Source organism: Papio anubis, chromosome 3 (assembly GCF_008728515.1).
Source record: "Papio anubis isolate 15944 chromosome 3, Panubis1.0, whole genome shotgun sequence".
Lineage (NCBI taxonomy): Eukaryota > Metazoa > Chordata > Mammalia > Primates > Cercopithecidae > Papio > Papio anubis.
The window spans coordinates 87,205,861-87,232,374 of NC_044978.1; the positions used below are offsets into that span (position 1 = coordinate 87,205,861).

A 26,514-nucleotide genomic window follows, 5' to 3' on the forward strand; every position below is an offset into this window, starting at 1 on the left:
TTTAAATTATACAACTCGTATTCAGTTGACTACAATGAAAAACCCTGGGAAAGGCAAGGTTTAATGCCCAGATACTAAAGTAGTATTTACATCATACATTCATCTAAAACCTTTTTGAGAACAAATTGTTCAAAATGAATGATACACTACATTGTGAACTGTGCTGTAGTATATGAGCAGCATTAAAGTTATATAAGAATTTAGGACTGTCTATGAAAGAATACCAAAAAGCAATCAATAAAAAGTTATTATGTTTTAGTGTAAGAAAAGTAAACAAAATGTAATTCTTTAAATTCATTTATGGAACAAATTTTAAGAGTTTTTAATCTGTCATTGAGATACTTCCCAAGTTCTCCCAGAAAACTGTCACTCAAATATCTAGGGTTAGGAATAAGTCATTAAATATAACAGCTTTGAATATTTAAAATTTTTAAGCTTTAAGTATTAATTTCACTTTATCTCATGAAGCTGTTAAAGGACTTCTTATAATATTGCTGAAGGAAATTTAAATGCAACGAAAGCAATCTTAAGCTTAACTAGGTCAAGGAGCTGAAATTTCTTCCTCTCATATTTCTTGACTAGATGCCTTGCCTGTATTATAATGATATATGTAGAAAAATAGGAGCTCTCTCTTCCCAAAGAAGCATTCATCCAATAGAGAATGTAAGGGAAACTACAACAAACAAAAATGAAAGTTTTAAAGCACATCTCATCAGCTAAAGCAGTATGCATATGGTAAAGGGGGTTCTAGAGTTATTGGAGTCAAATGAAATCAATTTCAGCAGATTTAATAAAGATAAATTTCAATGTAAATGTTATGATAAGTCATAAAAATTATTTTGAAAGAAGATATTAATTTTGTTTATCACAAAAGAGATTTGGAGTTTTACCATGGAGAGTTAACCTTTTGAAAGAAAATCAGGTAATGAATCATGAGAGGTATATGGTGAGATTTGCTTGGTAGTTTTTTGATACAGAGTAGATAAATATTCTATATTTTTAAAATCTAACATGAAACTGAACTGATTTATTCTTGAGTCCTTAGTTAACTCAAAATTTTACCAGTGCATCTACTGATAATGATGTCGATTTTAGAGTAATCCTCCAAGGAGATGCCTTTTAAAGTGTTGTGTTTGCTGTATACATTCTCATATTTGTTAAATGGCAGTTATTAAATCAATACCTAATTACTGGTCCCAACTATATGTCACAGAGAATGCCTTATAGATTCTCCTCAGTAATATATTATTGAACTGACCTTTACATGAGCAGTACCCTGTACTGCTTGAACATCATTTTACTTTAATTTTGGTTCATTATGATGACTGTATTTTACAGTTTCTCAGTAAAACTAAAAACCAATTAATGTAAGGACTCAAATAGAAGAGAGTAAAATTAAATGTTGTTTACCGTCTGGACGAAAGTAGTCAAGCAACACCTAACCCTGTAAGTGCACACAAATACAGGTCAAGATCTCCAAACCAAGCCAGGATATTACTGAGTCAGCCATGAAGAGGAAAACAGGCACAGAATGGAAGGGGAAAATGAACTCCTTGCTCCCATCATTTCAAATCTCAAATTCTGTTACATTCAAATGTCTTTGTCAATCTTCCCCTTCTCTATACTTAAGTGGTCTGTCCTTGATGAGGTACAAATTGAAGTAATTTATGAGAACTATAATCCAAAGGTATTTCTGAGTAGTTAAAATATTTCACTAATTCGATAAAAGTGGATATTTCACAAATCTATTAATTTCAGAGCTCTTTTGTCTGCGTATGTCTATTGCCTGAAAAGCTGTGTTCCTTTATGATCCCATTTTAGACTTTTCCCATATGGTAAACATTAAATGAACCCACTACTGTTTCCATGAAAATGAAATAAACATGGCTCTATTTGGATTCTAATATTATCATTAAATAAATATAGGTGGCTTCAAAACCTGGGTCATGCCTAAAAATTAATATCAATTTAAAATATGTTAAAATTGTTTCCCTGAATTACGATATTTATAAAAATATATTATCAATGGTTATTTTCTTAAGCAGGTTGAGCATTATATTTGGCATATCCTGAAGTATTTTTCATGCTCTTCTAATGAAATATAAAGTTATAATTTACATTATCCAGAGCATAGTTTCTTAATAAAGAGATTCTAAATCTTTGTGGATACATTATGCATTCCTTTCAAATTTTAATTGGTTATCTTCCTGCTGCATTAAATTTTTTTCTCACGGTACTATAAGTACCAGAAGAATACTCTCTACATTCTTTGTAAAAATTAAAAATTAGTTAGTATTTACAGTTTAATGGTTTCACATATATTTATTATAAGTTTTGACATAAGCTGAGATTTTAGTAACTCAAATTGCTTTAGTACAAAACAGTCCCTGTCAGTGACAAACCTATGGTTACCATTAGGAGGGTGTGGTTTCTAGAAAATAAATTAATTATAGGTGTGGCAAGTTATTGAGCTGAAAGGAAAGGGGAGATGGCAAAATTAGAAGACATTTTCTCAAATAAAAACATCAGGTTAAGATGTTTCCATGTGTCAAAAGGGAAAGATGCTACTTAGTAAAAGAACATCTTAAGATTTCACCACCTATCAGCATAATTGTACTTTAAAATGATTTTTGTTTATCTCTACATTGTTACCAACTGAAAATATCTGGCACTGCTGCTGTTTTTTATGGAAGACCAATAATTAATGATTCAATTTTTTAGAGACATAGACCTCTTCAGATTATCCATTTCTCCTTGTGTGACTTTTGGTGGTTTATGTCTTTCAAGAAATTTGTCCATTTGTCTAAATTATCAAATTTGTATCCATACTCACTATTATCCTTTTAATGTTCCTGGGTCAGTAGTAATTACCCCTATCTTATTCTTGATATTAGTAATTTGTGTCTTCTCTCTTTCTTTTTTGGTTAGCCAAGCTAAAAGTGTATCAATTTGGTTGATCCTTTCAAAGAACCAGCTTTGGATTTTGTTGAATTTCTCTCTTATTTTCCATTTCATTGTTTTCTGCTCTAATTTTTATGATTTATGTTATTCTGCTTGCTTTACACTTAAATTGCTCATCTTTCTATAGTTTCTTAAGTGGAAGCATGGTTATTTATTATATATGTTTCTTCTTTTCTATTATAAGTTTTTAATGATAAAAATTTCCCTGTCCATACTTTTTATCTGCATTCCACAAACTTTGTTAAGTTGCATTTTAATTTATTTCAAATTATTTGAATTTTACCTTAGAAGTGTGTTACTCTATCTCTGAATTTGGGGGATTTTCCAACTATCTTTCTGCTGTTGATTTCTATTTCAATTCTATTGTGGTCTGATAACACAATTTGTATGATTTCTATTCTTTTATATTGAATAGAGTTTATTTTTTAAAGATGCAGCCGATGGCTTATCTTGGTGAATGTTCCAAATGAGTTTCAGAAAAATGTGCATTCTACTGTTGTTGGATGGAGTATTCTATAAATGTCAATTAAATCAAGTTGATTAACAATAGTGTTCAGTTCATTTATATACTTATTGATATTCTGTCTGCTGAGTCTATTAATTACTGAAAGACAGTGTTCAAATCTTATATAATAGTGTCTATTGCTCTTTTCAATTCTAGCAGCTTTTGCTTTACATATTTTGACACTGTTGTTAAGTGCATACATGTTTAAGAGTTTTCTGTTTTCTTGGAGAATATGTCTTTATCATTATATAATGCTTCTGTTTATTCATGATAATTTTTCTTTTTCTAAAGTCTTCTTTGTCTGAAATCAGTACAACTTTCCAGATCTACTTTGATTAGCATTATCACGGTATTAGGTTGGTGTATCTGTGTTTTGATCTCTGCTTCATTTTCTCATTCTTCTTATATTCCAATTTCATTACATTACTTTCAATGTCATTTGCAAAACTGCAATTACTTTTGCACCAACCTCCAACCTACCTTGCTCCAACCCTTTCACTTTTCACTTTTGATTTACCCATGTCTTAATATTTAAATTGAGTTTCTTATAGACAACATATTATTGGGTCTTGTTTGTTATCCATTCTGGCAATCTCTGTCTTTTAACTGACGTTCTTAGACTATTCACTAAACTTAAGTAGTGATTACTTGGCTTCAGTAACGTGGTTGGGTTATATCTACCATACTTGTAATTTTTTTTTCCCCTACATTTTTCTTTGTTCTCCCTCTCTACCCCAACCTTTTCTTCTCTCTCTCAAAATTATTCGAGAATTTTGTAGGATTCCATTTTCTCTCTTCTTAGCCTACTATTTATAGTTTTTAAAAAATTTTTAGTAACTGTCCTAGAGTCTGAAATATACATTTTTAACAAACTTAAGTCCCTCCTGTCCCTTATGATATTGCTGTCATTACTTTCACTTATCCTTATGCTGTAATCACGCAACACATTGATAGTGTTTACTTCAGACACACATTTATCTTTTAGATCAATTAAAAATAAGAAAAATGAAGGATTTTGTTTTATGCTCATTCATTTATTCTCTGATGCTCTTTCTTCATGTAGATCTAAGTTTCTCACCTATATTATTTCCTTTCTTTCCCAAATAATTTCTTTTAAAATTTCTTGCTGCGCAGGTCTGCTGGTAATGAACTCCTTCATTTTTCTGTCTGAAAAAGTCCTTATTTCTCCTTTGTTCCATATTCAGGATAATTTCACTGAATACAGAATTTTAGATTGGTGGGTTCCTTTTTTTCACAATACTTAAAATATTTTACTTCACTATTTTCTTGCTTGTGTGGTTTCTGAAGAGAAATTCAACATAATTCTTATACTCGTTTCTCTACAGGTAAGTTATTTGTTTTCTCTGACTTCTGACAAGATTTTCTCTTTTGTTTTCAGTTTTCTACAGTTCAAATGTAATATGAATAGGTGTCAATATTTTATATTTATCTTTCTTTGTGTTACTTGAGCTTCCTATATCTGTTTTGATCGCTGCCATTAATATGTAAACATTTATTGTTCTTCATTTTCTCATTCTTCTTGTATTCCAATTACATGTATGTTAGACCTTTTGAAATTGTCTCACATTTCTTAGATGTTTTGTCCTTTCTTTAAAAGACAAACAAACAAACAAAAACTTTTTTCTCTTTACCGTTTATGCTTGGGAAGTTTTCATTGACCTGTCTTCAAGTTCAATGATTCTTTTCTGACCTTTGTCAAGTCTACTAATGAACCTATTAAAGTTACTTTTTAATTTCTGATACAGTGGTTCTGATTTCTAGCATTTCCTGTTGATTCTCAAAATTTATCTCAGTTTACATAATCAATATGTTCTTTCATGTTGTCTACATTTTCCATAAGATTCTTTCATATCTTAATCACTTTTAAAATCCCTCTCCGAAAATTTCATCAACTGTGTCGTATCTAATTCTAGTCTAATGCATGCTTTGTCTCTTTAAATTGTGTTTATCTTGCTTTAGGAATGCTTTGCAATGTTTGGTTTTGGTTTATGACTAGATATAAGGTAAATAGTCCTGTAGTGAAAGAATTTATAGGAATCTGTTTAGGAGTTGGACTGTATTTAATGTTTGTTGTAGCTATCGGTGCTAGTGGCTTTAAATTCCTCTACCATTTTTGTTTCTGTCTCTCTTTTTGATTATGTACTTTTCTAAGTACTTTACCTAGAGAGAGTCTGGATCTTGCTGGGATTTTTCGGCTGGTTGGTTGCGTTTTTTAAACAGTAATCCACTGTCATTATGCTGGAATCCTGCTGTGGTAACCATAAGGTGGTAAGGAAGGAAAGCATTCTATATTCTTATGATTAAGTCTTAGTCTTTTAGTGACTCTTCACTGTGACTTTACAAGTGTTTTTGCTGTGGCATAGCTTCACCTAATCCCCCTTAAGTGAGACAGGAAGGCCAGAGGGAGCCACAGTGTAATGATGTCCTCTCCCAGCTGGAATGAGGCTCTGGTAAAGTGTTTTCTTCTGGAGAGTAGGCCTGTGCTATGGAGAACATGCTGGAAGTATTTCACCATGATTATTCTTCCTCTGACCCCACCAGTGTTCTATGGGATCTTTCTCAGATATTCATTGTACAAACCTGGTGGGATTCATGGAGGTAAATCCCACAAAAGTGTGGGGACCTCCTAAAACTACTGCCTCCAGGAGTTTCTCACTCTCAAACTAATCCATTCTCAGCTTTCAGACTTCCGTCAAAATTAACACTTAAGTGCTCCTACTAGTTTGTGGCTCCAGTGGCTTCTGCTCTAGGTAAGCAGATTTCAAGTGACACTCTCTTAATTCATCGTTTTCTCCAGCTTTTGGAATAGTGGATTGCCCTTGTCAGAGCTCAGAAGACAATACCCCAAAGTATGACGTCTTGGTGTGCTGCATACTTTGAACTAAAGAAGACAAAAGGGCCTCAGAAGCAAGGTCTTTCTGACCTTCCATCTTCATGTCTCCCACCCTTCTTCCTGCCCCCGATCCAGTCATAGAAGCAAGAATTCCTCTTCCCCAAGGCAGAGCATAGAAACTAGAACTCCTCTTTCCCAAAGAAAACCACAAAACCAAAAAAGGTCTCCCTTCTCTCTTCTCCCTTAAAGATCCTTATTTCAGAGAAAGCCTGCTCCATACATAGGAGGAAAGAATGTCACATAGAGAAGCCAACAAAAATCTGTACAGACAGGCCTTACTGGATCCTCCTCCCCTCAAGCTTGTTACCACTAGTTCATACTCTTTTGTTCAATCACTGTTCTACATGGCTGTTTATTCTTTGTTGAACCTAACCATAAAAATAGACAGTTTCCCCTGGGTCCTTGGGTCTTCATTTCTGAAGGCTCCTATAAATCTTTGATTAAATAAATTTGTTACGCTTTTCTCTTGTTAATCTGTCTTTTATTATAGGAGTGACACCTGTGACCCTTATGATGGTGAGAAACTAACACCTGCAACTAACACCTTCCAACTTTAGTTCTCTAATGGGCTCAAGAAACGTGGTCAATTTGTAGTTGTTCAGCTTTTTCTTGTAAAAATGGGCTCTTTACTGTTGGGGCTAAAACGATTAGTCTAAATATTACTCGTAAAACTTTTGTTTTCCTTATATATCTGTGCACATGTACTGGGTCATGATGTAAAATGTAGTTCTTACTAGTTGTTCTTAGTAGGATTCAAAACATTTCAAAATACAGTGACATGAAGCAGAGAAAATAAGGCTCTGGGCCTATTTCTGCTGAGGCATTTTCCATCCATACTCCCAAACAGGTTCAGGTAACCATCTTGAATATTGATAGAAAGCAGTCAACATTTTGGGAGAAAATTTCTCATTAATTTACAGAATACAACAGTTGAAACAAATACTTAAATAAGTTTAATTATGATAGTTGGTAAATAGTGGTTTATTTATCTATTTATTACAGATTTGTTGTTTAACCATGGAGACAATATTATGTCTTGGTATATCTTGGAAAGCATGACATATTCATTTTCTGCTTTTCTTATAATTAATTTGAACTTTGACATGTTTTATTCTTTATACTGTCCTAGCCAGTAGGTAAACTGAGCAAAAATTTTTAAGTAATGTGAGTAATTATATTTGACAACTTGATCTGCTATTTGGGAAATATTATTTAAGTGCTTCTGAATCTGCAATATTGATGTTTCTATAGTGACTTTAGTCTAACTAAATTTAAATTCTGAAACTAATTAGTTAGAAAATCTTATTCATTAAACCACTTAAGAATGTGACATAATGAAGTAGGCGGCATTGAGACAAGAAAGAAAGAAAAGGAAAGAGACAGAGTTTTTCTCATTTCACTTCTACATATGCTTATCCATGACAGAAAGCAGTGTCTGAAATGTTTATAAATGTTTAGTATGGAGTTTTTCCTTCTTATAATCCAACTTCAGTCTAAGCTGTGCAAGGAAATCCATACACACGCTTTCCACACAAAGAGAAGTCTGTAAATGCTTTGTAAATAGACTGCATAATCACTATATTTTAAAAGGAATACATGTTCAAAATGTGTTTGACATGATCTTTAATTTAAAATATTTTTGCCATTTCCAAATTCATAACAAGATTGAGCATATTTTTATTTCCAAATATTTTATAAAGTTCACATTTATGAGGTTTTGTAAGATGATTTTATTCTCTGATCATGAAAAGACATCATAAATGTACAAACCAAGTAGTCTTACATTTATATTAAGATATCTGGATATTAGTATTAGATTAATATTAGAGTTTGATTTTAGCACAATTATTGTTGCAAGTATGGTTATTCCATCTGGAATTTTAAATCTGATACAATTTATCATGCTATAAGCAAAGCTGGATAATCAAATGATTAGCTTTGTAAGTGAGATAAGGAAAAGATGAGAAGATTATATGTACAAATTGCACCATACTGATAAAATAAAGGGGAAAAAATGCTTTTCAGAGCCACAAAAATATACCAGAGACTTGAGGGGAAAAAACACAGAAAGGGAAGAAAATAGAGTTTATTAATAAAACTCAAAATAAATTGCTAATCCAAATGTCACAACAAAGCACAAAATTTTAGTTATATGTTTAGTAATTGCCATATATTTAAATGCTGTCTGCTGACATATTTAAAAATGTATGATGTTACTGGATGTCATTTCATTACACAGTATACAAACTAATTTCTCATAATTTACATGTTCTTACTTTTGCAAATCCAGATTAATAATAACCACCTTGGGTATGTGAAAACTAAACACAGGAAACACCTGCAGAACAATATTAGTTTTTGTAGGGAAGTGAAACCATTTATCATAAATTTATTGGAAGGAACTCAGGATGATGTTTCATACTTATTAAATCATAAACATTCTTACCTAAAGCTTTCATGCACCAGACTTTCTTACTCCAAAGGGCTGGCCGTGTTCTAATACGCTTATTATTTGATGTAAATTCAACCTCCACAGTATCACCAATTACTTCATCTCTCAAAATTATGAATATTTCACCAGGATTCTGTAAGTTGAAAATGTAACCCATTTAAGCATTTGAAAAAGTTTACATTAGTCAAAGAACTCATTACATTTCTTTATAATTAAGGTAATACACTATCATTGAATAAGTCTTCTATGGTGTTTGTATTTTCAACTGTATCTGGAAATAAAATACATAAATGTGATTCTCACTACATTTTAAATATTATCAAATTTCTTTTTATTGGATGTTCTTTTTTTCCCTCTAATGCCATGTTTTGCAACTTAAAGAAACAGTGTGAATATGGCCTCTTCCTTTTCCTCTTGCCTCTTCCTAAATATGGCTCTCTGTACCAGGGTATACGCATCATTTCACAGACCAGCAGAAGACTATAATTCAGTTGTTAACGAAATCATTTTTCCAAATCCCTTTTTTACTCCTTTGTATAACTTGGTTTTTTTTATCTATAAATGATCGAATTGAAAAAGTTTAAGATCTCTTACAATTTAAATATAATGACTTTTCTTTTAAGAAGTCTAATAGTTTTATGTTTTATGTAGTAGAAGTTCAGTGGCTACTCTTTATTTATGACAAGTGTCTGCGATGGTTTTTGAGTTGACTAAAGGTTATAGATCTAAAGTTTCTAGATTTAATTAACATGGAAGAGCCAAATCTATAAGGTGAAAAAGGTTATTGAATAACTCTTTGTGAAAAAATATTGAGAAACAATACTAGGAATGAAAGATTGGGGTTAACACAGAGAAAAGAAAGGCATAAACATTTATTATCTATTTTATACTAGAAATTATACTCAGCACTTTTTATATATTTTCTCTAATCCTAACTGAAACAGATAAACACAAAGGCATACATATAGAAAGACAAACACACACACACACACACACACACACACACCCCAAAATAAACAGATAAGGCTATTTCTTTTTCTCTTTTAAGAAAAGGACAACTAATATATAGAATTACATTCTGAAGTCTAATCAGAAATATTTAATTTCCAAATCCACACTACTCCTTATATCATGCTGTCAAACCCCATGAAAAAGCTAAAATAAAACATTCTTTTTATGATTATCTTAGATATCACCTTTCAAAAGCTTTCTTCAAGTCATACTAAGTTTCAATTCCATGCTAAAAAAAACAAGGATCGCACTTATATGCTCTTATAAAATCATGTTTATCAAAAAGTTACTAATTTCAAAATTCTCTTAAATGCCCCTAAGTATAAATTACTCACCAATAAAACTTACATCTTTATGCTTTATCCCAAAGAGCTTCTAACTACGTTGACGTTACAGAATCATTTCAGCTCACACAAAAATCTACTTCAGGCATTTTCCACCAGAGTCTAATACTCCCAGATATTTGTCCGCAGGGTATTTTGAACTAAATTTCTCCTCAGAATTTACAGTGCTCATTGGGAAAGTATCCTATTTCAAAGGAACTCCCTCTATTCCACCTGTTGCTCTTGCCCCACACATGCAACATGCCAGAAAAGTGGGAGTGTAAGCCCTCCTGTTCCTCACATCTGCAACCTCCTCCTCACAGGCCTCGCTTCTGGCAGTTCTTTTGTTCCTGTTGTTTCTTATATCTTTAAGAGCCAACTAATGTCTTTCCATTTCACTTGGGCTCAGTTACTCAAGATCCTCTGCTTTAAAGTTCAGAGATATTTCCTGTGTGTGCATCATTCCTTGTTTAACTTTGACTTATGCCTTTCCACATCTGGCCAGTGCACATGTACTCTCCCAGTGTTTTATCCACCCAACCGACTCCCCACTCATGACTGCTTCTGACACATCAGATTCCCCATTCAGGGTCAGGCACAGTGGCTCATGCCTGTAATCCCAGTACTTCGGGAGGCCGAGGCAGGTGGATCACCTGAGGTCAGGAGTTCAAGACCAGCTTGGCCAACATGGTGAAACCCCGTTTCTACTAAACATATGAAAATTACCTGGGCATGGTGGTGCATGCCTGTAATCCCAGCTACTCAGGAGGCTGAGGCAAGAAAATTGCTTGAGTTCGGGAGGCAGAAGTTGCAGTGAGCCGAGATCACACCACAGCACTCCAGAGCGACAGAGCAAGACTCTGTCTCAAAAAAAAAAAAAAAAAAAAAAAAAGGCAGGACTCCACCTTTCAACCATTTCCAGAGAAAAGCTCTAAACAAAAGACAAGCACACTGACCACCCCAAATGAGGCACTCACATCTTCATTTGTACCTAAGGCCAGCTTCATGGGCCCATGACCTTACAGTCACACAGGGCCCCACACTTAGAAGGCCCTGTATTTGGTTTAGTATTCTGCTGTAATTACTTTGACATTATAATAATTTGAACATGGTACTTTGTATTTTCATTTTGCACTGTAAACTAGGCAGCTGGGCCTGCTTGAACATAATGTTGGCATGATATTTAATTCCTTTTCTCCTTCTATACCCCCATATTTATCCTCTCCAACAATGTCCAACTCAGATCTCACCAGCTCCACAAAGTCCTCCTGCAACTTCAGCTCACAAGATTTAGAACTTTCAAAGGAACACTAGAGCACTGAATATCCATAGCCATCATTTGACTGTTACTAAGAGTCATGCTCTCTACTCCTGATTAGTTTTTCATGTCTGTATCTTGCCTTTCTAGCTAGATTTTAAACATCCTAAGGGTGTTTCTGTTTTCTTATATTATTGTAGTACCTTTCAAAAATTATGCACATAAAAACATTCTGTATATAAATTTTTAAATTAAGATGGAGTCAGTCTGTAAAAAGATGACATTTTTAAATTGAGTATGCTTAGCTCTGTGCCATACTTCTCTCAGTACTCAAAGCTTCCTCTACTCCTGGGAGTAAGCACTGGCTCTTAATTATATGAGTACATTTAATTCAGTGGAGAAAATATTAGGAACCCCAAATGGTCATAAATTAGTTTTACCACTTATGAAGCTATTGTTTTGCTCCCAATCTTTCTGACTCCTCTGTGAATCCCTTATTTGGGTCAGAGCATTCAGGGAAACAATGGGTTATGACAATTATCACTTCCAAACTTTAAAGCTTGGCTACATTGGTCATAAGCCTTGAGACCTAACACAAGAGGTAAAATTTGGTCTGCAATGTTGCATTTATATCCGAGTCTCTGAGGTAGGACACAGGCATTATTTTGTGTGTGTGAAAACTTCCCTAGTAGTCCCTGTATGTAGTTTAGTTTTTGATAACCACTTACTTAAAAGAAAGAGACATCTTTTGGTCATTGTAAAACTCCACCTCTGAGAAGGCATCACTTCACAATACAGACATTTCAGGCATTAATGCACACAATCATCTTTTGCTGTCTTTACTGTATTCAGTTAAATCACAGGATTGGGCTTTAAGTTAAGGTTGGTTACCAAGGACTAGTTTGTGATGTGGTATCAGAAGTAAGTGGGTAGTGCTATTAACTTTTGTACACTGTTTTAAATTGTATTCAGAGTCAATGGATGAACTGGTAAAAAGGTAATCTCTGAGATTCTTCTAGCCCTTAAGACTCACATTCTTTCATGGCATCTCAATTTATCTCTATATTTGTTTATTACATAATCCATAGTCTGTCCTATGGGCTTGAAGACTCATATTAGGGTTTTAGCCTTAAGAGTGTGTCAATGAACAGGTCATATAAAATAAAGACCTTTATTAGGGAATATGGTGTGTGGTAGGATTCTGATTTTAAAAACATTCAATAAAATTAATATAGATCCAAATGCTGATAAAGCCACTTTAAAGGTCTTTTGTGGTTGCACGATGACTTTCAGAATTAAATTTTCTCAAGAAATCAATAAGTGACTCAACTGGTTTTTTAAATGTCTCTATCTTAACATCAGAATAGCAGCAGTGGGAAAATAAAATAAAAATAAAAGAATTAAGGTTGATTACACTAAAGGAAGTAAGAGATTTGGGGAGAAGGAAAGTTGAGATTACAGCAGGCAGATTCTACCAAAAGGAAGGGAAAATGATACATTTAAAGATCTGGGTTTAAAGAAAATAAGCTCACTCTTAATTGTTCTTTAGGATGGAGCTACTGCTGAGAAAATATAGAAGTCATTTCTGAATCTGTGGCTAGGGATCACAAAAATAAGATTTAACCTGGACACTGTTGATATTTTTTGACCAAATGTGTAATTGTTGTGGGAGTTGTTGTGTGCATTACAGGAAGTTGAGCAGCTTTCAGAGTTCTACCCACTGAATGCTAGTAGCAATCCCCCAGTTATGACAATCAAAAATGTCTGCAAGCTTTGCCAAATATCCCCTGGGTAGAGAGGGTCAAAATCACCTGCATTGGAGAGCCACTGCGTTGGGGGTGTTTGCCAGAGTAAAGGACTGCACAGGGAAGAGAAGTTACTAAAAAATAGACCAGGTCTAGTTCTGGTTTTGGTGTAATTTCAATGGAAGAGTACCTTACACGTGGATTTTTCATCAGGGAGATAAAATTGGGTGAGATTCATTTGAACAGTGGATGCATTTGGGAGACCTAGAACTCACATCTCTCATGGTCAATTAACCCACACAAAAAAATCAAGAGGCATATGCCAGAAAAACAAATGTCTTGGCCCATAAACAAAGAAAAGTTAAAAAAAAAATACTAAAACAAGAAAAGTGTGCCAGTCATACAGAAAGTAAAAGAAGAGGTCAAATTAAGAAGCAGATTGGAACTGCTAAAATTCGCCTAGGTATTTCTCAAAGACACAGATAATTAACTTACATCAATAGGACAATGGAGGGATATCTTCATTAGTGCATGGGGAAAAAAAAATTAAAGAAATAAAGTAAAATATTTTTCTGCTGTTTGAGAAGTGGCACAAAATTTTCAAGGTCTAGGAAATCCAAATTTGTGAAAAAGAGCGGTGCTAGGAAGAGTGACAAGGCAGAGGAATCAATATTCTCAAGCTCCAAGGGTCACAGGCAGTAGCAACAGCACCCATTGCCTTAATTAACGATAGACTAAAGTTAATGCTCCAGAGCAGATGAGGGCACAGAGAAGAGAATTTCTCTAGGAGGCAGGTCCATAGACCTCAGCAATTCCACAGCAAGAGCCAGCAGCAGGAATAATTTAAACTAACTCCCTTTTCATCAGGGAGAATGAAAAGTATGCAACTATAAAGAACTCATAGTCAACCCAGTGTTAGCATGCTGGAAACACAAAACTAAAAAGAGAAATTAACAGGGTTTGAATATACTGGATGTAAATCAGGTACATCTTAAAGAAGACCTGGTGACTGACTGAGTTAGTATTGTAAAATTTCTAGATTTTTTAGGATGATAGGGAAACGTCAACTATCATTTCCTTAAGGCAGTAGTCTTAAGTAGTCTCTATTCACGGATTACTTGGAATACTTCTCAGAAATGAATTGGAGTTTAAAGGTTGTGCTTTCAGACAGTTGCCATAGGCTGAAAGTTGTCGTGGCAAGTCTGAAACATGATTTTCACTCAGTGGGTAAAAGTGGTCTTTTCTATGGTGGTTGGCAATAGTCTTATGGATTCAGACTAGGTTCTGAAAATCTAGGTTCTGAAAACAACAAAATCTTGTCTGGGATAACTATTTTTGGTCCAATGATTAGCTTACTTTGATGAGAATGTGGGGCTGGCAATAAAATAACCTTGTATAGCCTTTTAAATGTTTAGGATTCTTTAAAAAGTGGGGAACCTAAAAGAAATTTTATATTGAAATAATTTAAATCCAAGAGTCTGAAAGAATTACATCAATGTCAATAAAAAAACAGTCCATGATTCTCCTACTGAAAAAACCCTTATCTAACTAGCTATCTACATAATATATCTTTGCTTAGATAGCAGTGAGGTTTGATTTTGTGACTGATTTCTTTGAAAATTTAGTAAGAGAAGGGTCTTATAGTGCTTGAATTTTACTGTTGCAGATATTTTTAAAAGCAGCTACTTAGACTCGTTGTATAACTCCTGTTGAGCTACTTTTAGTTTCAGAGGGTTTTCTTTTTTCTGCTTTGATTTCATCTACTTGAGAGTAGTTGCCATTTTTTAATTACACTTCTTTTCTGTCTTTTCCATTGTTTCTGACTCAGTAGGAGCCACGAGTTCTGACTGTTTAGCCTGATCTCCTTCCTCTAAGTTCTGAGTCCTTGTAATTTTTCTTTGCCTGATCATCTGTGTCAGTTTCTCACACCTGTATAGTTCAGTCTCCTGGGGTCTCTAAGGTAGTGTCAAAGCATTTTTTTGTTCCTCTGGAACTGAGAACAAATAGCTTAAAACAGCAATTCTTCTGCTCAGGCATGGGGTAAGGGTCTAGAGAGTGAGGGTGAGGAAACTAAACTTTACCCCTCTACACAGGATATTCCACTTCCATCAGGACCACTGATACCAGTAGGATCAGGAGACCCACCCAAAGGTCAGTGAGCCCCTGTTACTGGCTTCTATCAAAAAGACTCCTTCAGGCAACTCCCATAAGGCTCTCCTGTATATCTGCCTCTTTATACTCAAGGATGCCACAAACTGAGGCCCAGCATCTTTTTCTTGTCCTAAGATTATGTAGTCAGAGATTTGGAAAGGCTTATTTTAGTGGTTCATTCCAAGCAAGATTTAGGAGGAAGACATGCTGGGAACATACATTCCTACAGTCACCTGCCCAGAAATCATCCCCCTACATTATACTCTTACTTCCTGAAGGACCATCTCATCTAACTTTTATGGTATTTCCACTTCATGTCAGCCTTTAATACATGTTTCATCATTGAAAAACTGGTGTTTTAAAATTCTATCCAAGGGTATGTTTCCCTTTAGAAAAATAGATCCTTAACCTATTTAATGTGAATCTAAATTTATTTTAATTAGCTTGATAGCTATGGCAATTGTACATCTGTTTGCAAAATGTGAAGTAACAGTTGATAAAATTAAGCTTCCATATAACCTTCACTATTTAATTTTTCAACAATTATGTAACAAATACCTATTAATTCAATTATCATCCAGTGTGTATCAAATGCCTACTAATTGCCTAAGTTCAGAGGATAGCCATGAACAAAGTAGACAAAAATGACAGCTATGTTGGAGTTTGCATTCTTGTGAAATACAATATCTATTAAAAAATAACAGGTGGGCTGGATGCGGTGGCTCATGACTTGTAATCTCAACGTTTTGGGAGGCTGAGGCAGGAGGATTGCTCGAGGCCAGGAGTTAAAGACCAGCCTGGGCAACATAATGAGATCCTGTCTCTACAAACAACAACAACAACAACACAATGGGGTCACTAAAATAACAAGGTATCTTTACTGACCTCACATGGAATTTCAGCAGGAAGCACCACTGCTAGTGGTATGGTGTTTCTTGAAGCTTCTGGCAGTTCTTCAATTTCTTTTCTCTCACTTATTTCCCCAGAATGTTTTACTTGTAGGTCTGTTGGAATGTTGACCTCAAGGTAGTCTTCAGAATCTAGAGAAAATTTTATGAATGTAGATTATCATATAACTAAAGCCACAGTATTTCCTCCATTGTTATAAAGACTAATTGCTGAACAACCAATTTAATATATGGGAAAACCGAACTGAGTTTAAGATAGCTGAAATAATTGAACCAATGTTAATAATTAAAATAATGCTTCACAATTTAACTAGTTTTATAATCAGTATGACTAAACTAAATCAACTATGTAATACTATGTTCATCTACTAGTTAAGTGTTTTCCAAAAAATAGAATCCAGTCACCATTTATATTTTCTCTTAATATTAAAACAGTAGATCTGTAAAACATAAAACCATTTGTTTTCCATGATGGTTATTAAGGACATTTAAGTCGGAACAATTTAAATCAGAATAGTTATTTGCCCCTTACATATTTCTAATTTTAAAAAACAGAAAGCACAATTATGGGACAATCACTAAATAAATTAAACTAGTATTTATTTCTAGGATATACTAGTTTAATAGTGAAATACTAGTACTCATCAAAATGTTAATGCATTCTATGGAAATAAGTGTCTATATCAAATAAATTGGGTTTCCTTGTATCAGTATTACTAAGAACACTGAAATATGCTAATGTAAATTTCAAATCTCAAAGAAGGAGTATAGTGTCTGATTTTAAAAATTTTAACAGTAATTTAGCATTTAGTTTTAATCATTAAAACATTGTTCTCTATTCGGGAAAAAAATGTGTTAAGAGAAATAGATAATGTTTTATTATTATTCAGTGTCTCAAAGCCCAAAATGTTTCACTAGGGCACAGAACCAATGCGGCTAAAATTAAGACTCTTGAAATGAGAAGGTCACATCTATAAACTCATGTCCACCCAAAAGCAGCCCTCAAACCCCTCAAGAAGGGAACTGGAATAAAGAAAAGCAGCTCCTGACAGTTGGAAACTAACCTGGCACCATGAGAATGCCTTGGTTTTCTGGAAGCCATCCTGGCACTCAGAGGCAGAATCTGGTTTTCTACTGAGCACCAGCAACATCAAAATTAGACAAGGCCACTCTGTCACCATGATGAACCAAGAGAGGGACAAGACCACGTTGTAATCATGTCAGAATCTAGACACTGCCCAAACCACAAAAATGACCAAGTCCTGGCTAGTACGAATGACTGTTTCTTTAGCAATTCCCGCCTCATCTCATTTCTCCTGCCCTCTACATGGTGTGATCCACTCCTCCTAGTTTGTCTGGGAATTTCCTGGTTTGGGCTCTGAAAATGCCTTGCCCTAGGAAACCCCACACTCTCAAGCAGACCAGAAAAGTTGGTCCCTCACTTCCAAGTAGAGTCATTAATATTCCATTAATATGTCAAATCATAAAATTACACCTGCTTCTTGATAGCAGGCAAACTATATCCAAGCTCTGCTTCCTTGAACCCTCCCTCAAATCACTTAACACAAGTCTAAATCTTCCAAGTCCTTTCTAACGCCCTTTTCCTGAGATACCCCATGGTTCTCCCTGATGTGCCTTCTCTTTGTTGCAACAAGAAAAAACATCCAAACACTTCAAGTGCAGGTACCTTCCTGGTGGTCTTTGGCTAAGCAGCATTGACAGGGTAAAAAGATAGAGTCAAAGGCAGTAAGAGAAGTCACCAGCTTCACATAGGTAATTCTATCAGCAAAGCAGAGTAACAAAAGAGAGCCTCCCTTGAGAGGGAGGAGCTGTCCCCACGCTGTGTCTGAAAAGGAAAGTTTTCTTGTTTTCTTCTGTCTTATGAAAGTTGCAGAACTAAGGCACAAAAGCACCTAGGATTTCCAGCTTGCTCTCAATACTAGTCTTGTTTGAAATGAAAAACAGACCTTATTTCACTAACAATTTAAAACACTTTCATAAGCAATTTCTCTCTCTCCCCCTCTCTCTCTCTCTCTCTCTCTCCGCCCCCCCCCTCCTGTCTTATACCCACACACATAGACATACACAAATCAAAATAGTGAAAGGATGTATAAAACTGGCTCAATACTTTTGTGAGTTTGTAGAAAAACTAAGAAATGGATTTTATTTAATACACCTTAAAAGGAGAAGTCATTCCACCATGGCAGTATCCAGGATTTTCTGCTAATTCTTCTGATATTAGGTAAAAAAAAAAAAAGTTATTTTATTTACCCTGGGTACATAACAACAAATGTACAAAAAGACTTATCTCTATGAATATTCACAGAAGTAATGTTTGTAATGGAGAAAATTGGAAACAATCTAAGAAATAAGGAATAAAATAAAAACGTGATAAAAGTTGACACTAATCATTCTATTAAGGAGTATTTAACAACAAGCAACAAGTTTATGCTATAACTGAAAAAAATTCAAGTTAAAAAATTATCAATTTAGTAGGTTTCCATTCTAGTAAAATAAAAACTGTACATATACAGAGCTGTGTGGAGGGAATTAAAGACATAGACTTGAATGAATGAGAATAGACTAGCCATATATGTGTGTATATATATATATAACCCAAAAATATTGAGTGGTTATTTCTGGCTTGTGGGTCATGTGTAATTTACTAAATAGGTATAAATCTATAATATTAATACCATCTAATAATACCGCATATGTAATATACATTCTGATTTTTCTACACTGAAAATGTATTTATTTTACAGGTTTAAATTGTGTGTGTCCATTTAATTCAAGAGAGGAATGAAATGATGAAGATTGCAGACTGAACACATGTATCTATTTTCCTATTCTACAACATATAAATGCAATAATAGAAAAGATTGTTTTTAAGATAATGAATGTATTAAAGCACTAGAAATTCATAAATGGTGCAATTACATAAGAACAAATTTTGAGGAATTTCTCAAAGATAAAAGTTAATCTGGAACTAAATGAACAGAGACATCACAACAGAGAAAACGGAGCCCAAAACACGTTTGGAAAAGACAACTTAAGATAGAAAATTCGTTTTCCAAAACTAATTATTTTCCAAAACTAAATAAACCACAAACTTAAAATTCAAAAAGCAGAAGAAGGTCCTGGGACAAAGATAATGTTAATAAGTTAAAACCTAATTTGGAACAGAGATAACTGGGACTTTCCTAGCTGCTACTTCTACTGAGCAAAAGGAAGTTTTGCTTTTGCCCTAAGAATAAAACCAGACTATTTTAAAACAAAATTAGCTAGTACTGGGACTAGATAAGGGAACAGAATGGAACCTGATGTACTTACCACCCTTCCCAAAGACAACAGAGAAAGAAAAACTGATAAGAGAAGGGGTAACTGCAGCATTTTTTCCCAAGGGTTAAATTTGTAAGCTTGGCTCTCTACTTTACAGGTGTTTTGACCAGAAGATTCATAGGAGCAACAACTATTAACTGACAGTGATCCTCAACTAAAAATTTAAACCGCCACCCAAGATTATCCTTCTGCTCTCCTTCTACGTTATCGCTCACCCAAATTCACTCACTCTTTCTCTGAGGCACCTTTTCTTAGCAACTCCCTAGTCGAACTTCACACCTCTATATCTCTAGTGCATACAATTGTGCCTGGCACATAGTAGAGACTTAATAAATACTTGTTGCCTGCTTTAATAAGCAAATAAATCCATGCCTAGTTAGGTTTCCATAAATGACTTATGTTTCAAGGACAGTAACTTATTTTATCTACCACATGCCTTGCTCTGAAAAAGGCTTAAGGACATATTATGGCTGTTTCGATGTTCTATCCAGATCATTCAAACTTTCTCCACATTAGCAATAAAGTTATTTTGCTTTCTTATCATTTGTGTGTTCACTGGAGTAGCACTTTTAATTTTCTTCAAGAACTTTTCCTTTGCATTCACAACTTGGCTAACTGTTTGGAGAAACAATCCTAGCTTTCTGCCTATATTGGCTTTCAACATGCCTTTCTCACTAAGCTTAATCATTTCTAGCTTTTGATTTTAAGTGAGAGATGTGTGACTCCTCCTTTCACCTGAACACTTGGAGGCCATTGTAGGCTTATTAATTGGCCTAATTTCAATAGTGTTTTGTCTCAGGGAATAGGGAGGCCCAAGCAGAGGGAAAGAGATGGGAGAATACCCAGTCAGTGGAGCAGTCAGAATACACAAAACATCTATTGCTTAAGTTCACTGTCTTGTATGGGTGCAGTCCACGGCACCCAAAACAATTCCAATGGTAACACCAAAGACCATTTGTCACAGATCACTACAACAGACATAATGATAATGAAAAAACTTTGAAATAGTGCAAGAATCACCAAAATGTGACACAGAAACGTGAGGCAAGTGCATACTGTTGGAAAAATGGTGCCAATAGACTTGCTCAACAAAAGGCTGCCACAAACCTTCAATTTGTAAAAAATGCAGTGTCTGTGTAGCACAAAAAAGCAAAGCACAGGCCGGGTGCGGTGGCTCATGCCTGTAATACCAGCACTTTGGGAGGCCGAGGCAGGCAGATTTCTTGAGATCAGGAGTTCAAGACCAGCCTGGCCAACATGGTGAAACCCCGTCTCTACCAAAAAATACAAAAAAAGAAAAAAAAATTAGTTGAGTGTCATGGCACACACCCGTTATCCCAGCTACTCGCGAGGCTGAGACAGGAAAATTGCTTGGGCCCAGGAAGCAGAGGTTGCGGTGAGCCTATATCATACCATGCACTCCAGCCTGGGTGACAGAGCAAGATTCCCTCTCAAAAAAAAACCCAACCAAACAAACAAACCAAAAGACACCCAAACGCGAAAGCAAAGCAGAACAAATCAAGGTATACTCATATTAAGTGCAATAATAAAAATATTTTATATTCTAATGAGTTTTTACAGTTTATCAAGACTTTTACCAACACTGTATTTCATTCTGAACACACACTTAAAAATATAATCCCTGTCCAGTGATGGATTACTGAATTTCTGTCAAACATTTAAAACTATTTGTAGACAGTTCTTAAACTCTGTAGCTCAGAAACTGTTTCTCCCCAGTAAAATGTGAAGTCAAATAGAATCTTTCTCTCCTCTTCTAACACTTTTCTAAAATGTGCAGAGAATACAGTGTTTTGCATTAAACAGACATAGAAAACTAAAAAGCAGATAGAATTAACCTAGGAATAAAGTGACAGAGCCATAAGTAGTAAATTCAATAGAAAAATCCAAATTTCCCAAAGTAAATAAATGACAACGTTTTCTGGCCAGAAAATGAAACTTCACTGTTGTTTAGATAACAATTTGAGTTAATTTTCTTTTCTGTAAGTTTTAAATAGCTTAGAAGGTAATTAGATAGACATAATCATATATATACACACACACAAATTTTATTGTGTATATATACACACACACATTTTTAATATATAGTATGTTAATACATACATTATCTATATCTCCATGTCCTAAGAATATGAGTGTTTGTATACATATGCTTATATATTTGTGTGTGTGTGTGTGTGTGTGTGTGTGTATCTTCATGTCCTAACTAAAAACACCACCACCACTGTATGTTCATTGTTAAGCTGGTGGCGGGCGCCTGTAGTCCCAGCTACTCGGAGGCTGAGGCAGGAGAATGGCGTGAACCTGGGAGGCGGAGCTTGCAGTGAGCCGAGATCGCGCCACTGCACTCCAGCCTGGGTGACACAGCGCGAGACCCCGTCTAAAAAAAAAAAAAAAAAAAAAAGACATGTATTAGGCATTCAGGTGGTTGGCCTCCTCAGAAGTGGGTCTTAAACTTAAAATGGTGAAGAGAAGAGAGAGAACATTCTAGCCATTGGACCTATATTCTCATAACTCCTTTCTCCAGTCTCCATGAGATCGAGGAAGTGACTAGCACTTAATAACTATTGGTAAAATAAATGCATTATTGTATCTCAACTGGACATACTTCAAGGAGATGAGGTTGAAAGAAGCGGATTAAGAGTACAAAAGTACCAAACCTCTCTTTGAGAAAGGCCTACCTGCAGTTGTCATGAGACTCAGGGAAGTAATAACAACTTTAATGTTTCCATTTCTGGTATTGCCTTCAGTATACTACAGGTTTTTACATGTAGCTGTGGAACCTAGTGTGATAAGCTTAAGTAAAGTACAAGGGGCTAAGTGCAGGGAAGTAAGAGCAAGGCATGTATATCCAGCCCCAGTTGTCTTCGTGGCTCAGCAAATAAGGGGATAAGCCTATGAAGCAGCTAGAACTTGGGGAGTGATTGTATGGCTGAAAGGGAGAGGTGGGAGGATGCTAGAAGGGCCTGAACAAGATCCTGGAAAGAGAGACTAGGAAGAGAATGAAGGGACATCCATCTCTAATGCCTAAAAGTTAGAGACACTTGCCTTTGCAAAGAGTATGAAAAAGAGGCTGTACATTAAAATTACCTATGTTTAAGTAACAATGGAATTGTTTTGTTCTGTTTTGTTTTTACTATCACGATTGAATAGCTACATTAAATAATAAAGCATGAAGCAATTAATAAAAGAATATTACTCTTCACTTTAAACTGCATGCCTTTGACGCTGGATTGTATTTCTCTTATATCTCAAGTGCATGACTGTATTATCTAAGAAAATGGATCTAGTGCCTAATCTTTCCTTTCCCAATGTAGCAAGGTAAACCTTAAGTTACTGTGTAGAAACTGGAGTGTTTTTAGTGATGACTTCTACCTAGAAAGTGAAATGGAAGCCATAATTAATTTAATGCCTAAAAGAAAAAAAAATTAAAATATGGATTTGATCTAAAATGAATACCGGAGACCATGGCGGACAGGAGGCAGGACTAGAGTGCAACTCCAAACAGAGCAGCAAGCGGGGGCTCACATTGTGAATTTTAGCTCCAGATTAACTGCAAGAACAAACCAGCAATCCCGAGAGGACCCACAGACCCTCTGAAGGAAGCGGACTGCTCCTGCAGGACCCAGGAGACCGCCCCTCCCAAAACTGTGAGTGCCCCAACTGCGGAAGTGGGAAAGGGAGACCCTCCTCTCCCTGACACACACCCCCACTGGAGAAGCTGAAGATCTGTTTGCGGGAGAAATGTCCAACTTTCCCTGACTGAGTCAATTTGGAGAGCAGAGCGAAACACAAAGGTAGAGGAGGCAGCAGAAAGGCCCTGGGAGCTCACTGGGTCCCCAAGCAGCCATTCCTCGCTGGCGCCAAAGGGATCCATCAGGAAGATGGCCAGAGGATCAGGGGGTAAAACTCCATTGGGAGAAGGAATTCTCTAGCTGAACTTTGTAACAATTTGAACGGGGCAAGAAGCCTCCTGGCCAGAACTCAGGGGAGGGAGCAAATACGGCAAAATCGTGGAACCAACCCAAATGCCCATCAATCAACAAGGGGCTAAAGAAACTGTGTGAGATATATATGATGGAATACTACACAGCCATAAAAAGGAATGAATTAACAGGATTTGCAGTGACCTGGATGAGACTGGAGACTTTTATTCTAAGTGAAGTAAATCAGGAATGGAAAACCAAATATCATATGTTCTCAATGATACTGGGAGCTAAGCTGTGAGGAGACAAAATATAGGAATGATGCAATGGATTTGGGGGACTTGTGGGGGTGAGGGATACAAGACTACAAATACAGTGCAGTGTATATTGCTTGGGTGATGGGTGCACCAAAATCTCACAGATCACCACTGAAGAACTTACACATGTAACCAAATACCACCTGTACCCCAATAACTTATGGAAAAATTAAAAATAACAATAGTAAAAAAAAAGACAATATAAAAAATTAAAATAAATACCCCAAACTTCTTGTGAATATGAATAAAAACTAACAACTATTGAACATTGACTATGTGCCAGTACTAGTCTTAGTGCCCTGCATATAATAACTCACTATATATATATATACACACACACACACACATACACACACACACACACACACACACTCTGCCAACCCAAGAGTCAGGCAACAATATTATCCTCATTTTATGGATTTCTTTGAACAAATATTTACTAGCCAACTATGTACCAGGTGCTATTCAGGATGCAGAGGACATGGTGGTAAACCTTCCTTCATAGGACTTGCAATCTGATAGGGGGAGGCAAACAATATACGAGTAAAATCTGGAGCGCAGCAGATGCTGACAAGGAGTGTGAGGAAAAGGGACAGGGGTTGCCATTTTTAATAAGGAAAATAAGGTTCTGAGCAATAAATGAACTCTTTCAAGGCCACATGGCTAGTTATTGCTGAAGTCAGGAGAATACTTAGCTAGTCAGACTTCAGAGAACCTTGATCACTACTAGGTATGGTTTGGCTCTGTGTTCCTACACAACTCTCATCACGAATTGTAATCCCCAGGTGTTGAGGGAGGAATCTGGTGGGAGGTGATCAGATCATGGGGGTGGTTCCCCCATGCTATTCTCATGAAAGTGAGTCAGTTCTCATAAGATCCGCTTGTTTAAAAGCGTAGCACTTTCCATGCCCTCTTTATCTCCTGCTGCCATGTAAGATATTCCTTGCTTCCCCTTCATCTTCCACCATGATTTTAAGTTTTCTGAAGCCTTTTTGGCCATGCAGAACTGTGAGTCACTTAACCTCTTTTCTTAAAAATTACCTCATCTTGAGTGTTCTTTATAGCAGTGTGAAAACAGACTAATACACTACCCTATACTGTTTCCCAACCCACGGTTTTATCCATGCATACAGCAGCCATTTTATCACAGGAATTATCTGATGGAATCAAAAATGCAAAATTTTCACAGCTGTTAAAAACAACATATGGCCCAAATCTCTAGCAAAAATGTCTAAGGCATTAATTCTTACCATAGCATAAGATTATACCTATTTGATATGCATTGATGTTTTAGTTAGGACTGCTAATTTACATAGAAGTGGCAATAATGAGTAAGTCAGTATGTTTATCAGTTCTTGTTTCTCACTGAATTATCTCACAAGGATGATTTACTTTACAAAGAATTCCCAGAGGCAGTTATATGTTGTCAATTGGTTTTCACTGCTAGAGAAAATAATTATTTTTATTGTGTCAAATGTGTAATCCTTACCAATAGGTAATAAGGATTCTTCTTGGTCTAAAATGAGTTTGAAAAAGACAGGTAAATATCTCAGTTGTTTTCCCTCAAGTAGCTTCAAATTCTTTACAATTATCTAAGAGGTAGCTGAATTTTGACAGCAGGCTTTTTTTTTGGCATGTTTTTCAGAATATTAATCAACATGTTAATCTGACATATTTAGGAATATTTTCATAAAAGTTCAGGGATGCTATACCTGAGGATTTTATTTTAACTTGTAAATTTAAAATATCTCACTGCTATATGTACATAAAGAACTTGGTGATGTGGTATCTTTTTTAATTTTTTAATTTTTAACTTTTGTTGTTACATAGTAGGTACATATATTGACGGGGTATGTGAGCCGTTTTGGTACAAGCATGCAGTGCATAATAATCACATCAAGGAATGGAATAGTATTTAGTTTCATATTTTCATGTGACTAGGTAAAAGGATTTTGAAACTGCTTGCTTCCATATAAAGCAACCTTCTAAAAAATATTTTAATTTCCTTTCACTTTCTCAGAAATATCATATATATAAGTATGTCTGATCCTCAGCTTTAAAAAATTGTAGAAACTGAGTTTACTCACCTTTGAGACAGATATAAGTTTTGTTTATCCCCTCATTTATTCAGTAGGATATGTTAAATTTAAAAAGGACCTGTTCCAGTTAGGTCTAGGAACATTTTCCTTCAGTATCACTGTATTGATAGATAAAGCCCTAAAAGAAGCTTGTTTGGGGTTGGTGTAAAAGTAAGGTAATAAGTACTGAGTGTTGACTATGTCTCAAATGCCCTATGTAGAAATTTATATCCATAATCATATTTAATCCTCACACTCATCCCAAGGGACGCAACCATTATATTCTGAGAAGAATTACGATTTTACTGAGAATTGAGTTTTTAAAAAGTTAATAAATTGTCATAAGTCACAAAGCTTCACTTAAACCCAGGTCTGTCTGACTCCAAACCGTCTGCTCTTGGTCACAAAGTCATACTTTGCACTGAGGGTAAAAGACTTTTGGTAGATCCACCTACATCTTGTCCTTCCTCAGCCTCACACAAGAGAAGTTCTAGCAAGTGGGCCTTGTCAGCAGACTTGCTTGTGCTCTGAGATAGGAAGGGCCCTCATGACCCACCTGGTTTGCTTCATGTGTGACCATGCTCTCCCATTCCAGCCATTCCAAA

The 26,514-nt window shown here is 35.4% G+C and overlaps 1 protein-coding gene across 7 annotated transcripts in view; it reads right to left on the reverse strand.

Annotated features, from left to right (window-relative positions):
* BANK1 (B cell scaffold protein with ankyrin repeats 1) overlaps window positions 1-26,514 on the reverse strand; it is a 310,335-nt gene that overhangs the window by 227,704 nt on the left and 56,117 nt on the right. For 6 of the 7 annotated variants that reach the window (XM_021938668.2, XM_017958886.3, XM_017958885.3 and 3 more), the window contains exons 3-4: window positions 16,206-16,360; window positions 8,827-8,965 (exon numbers count right to left, since the gene is read on the reverse strand). In XM_021938668.2, coding sequence (XP_021794360.1) covers window positions 8,827-8,965; window positions 16,206-16,360 — 294 coding nt within the window. Of the gene's footprint in view, window positions 1-8,826; window positions 8,966-10,892; window positions 10,944-16,205; window positions 16,361-26,514 lie in introns of those variants that run through there. The other variant, XM_003899019.5, reaches the window with a different exon arrangement.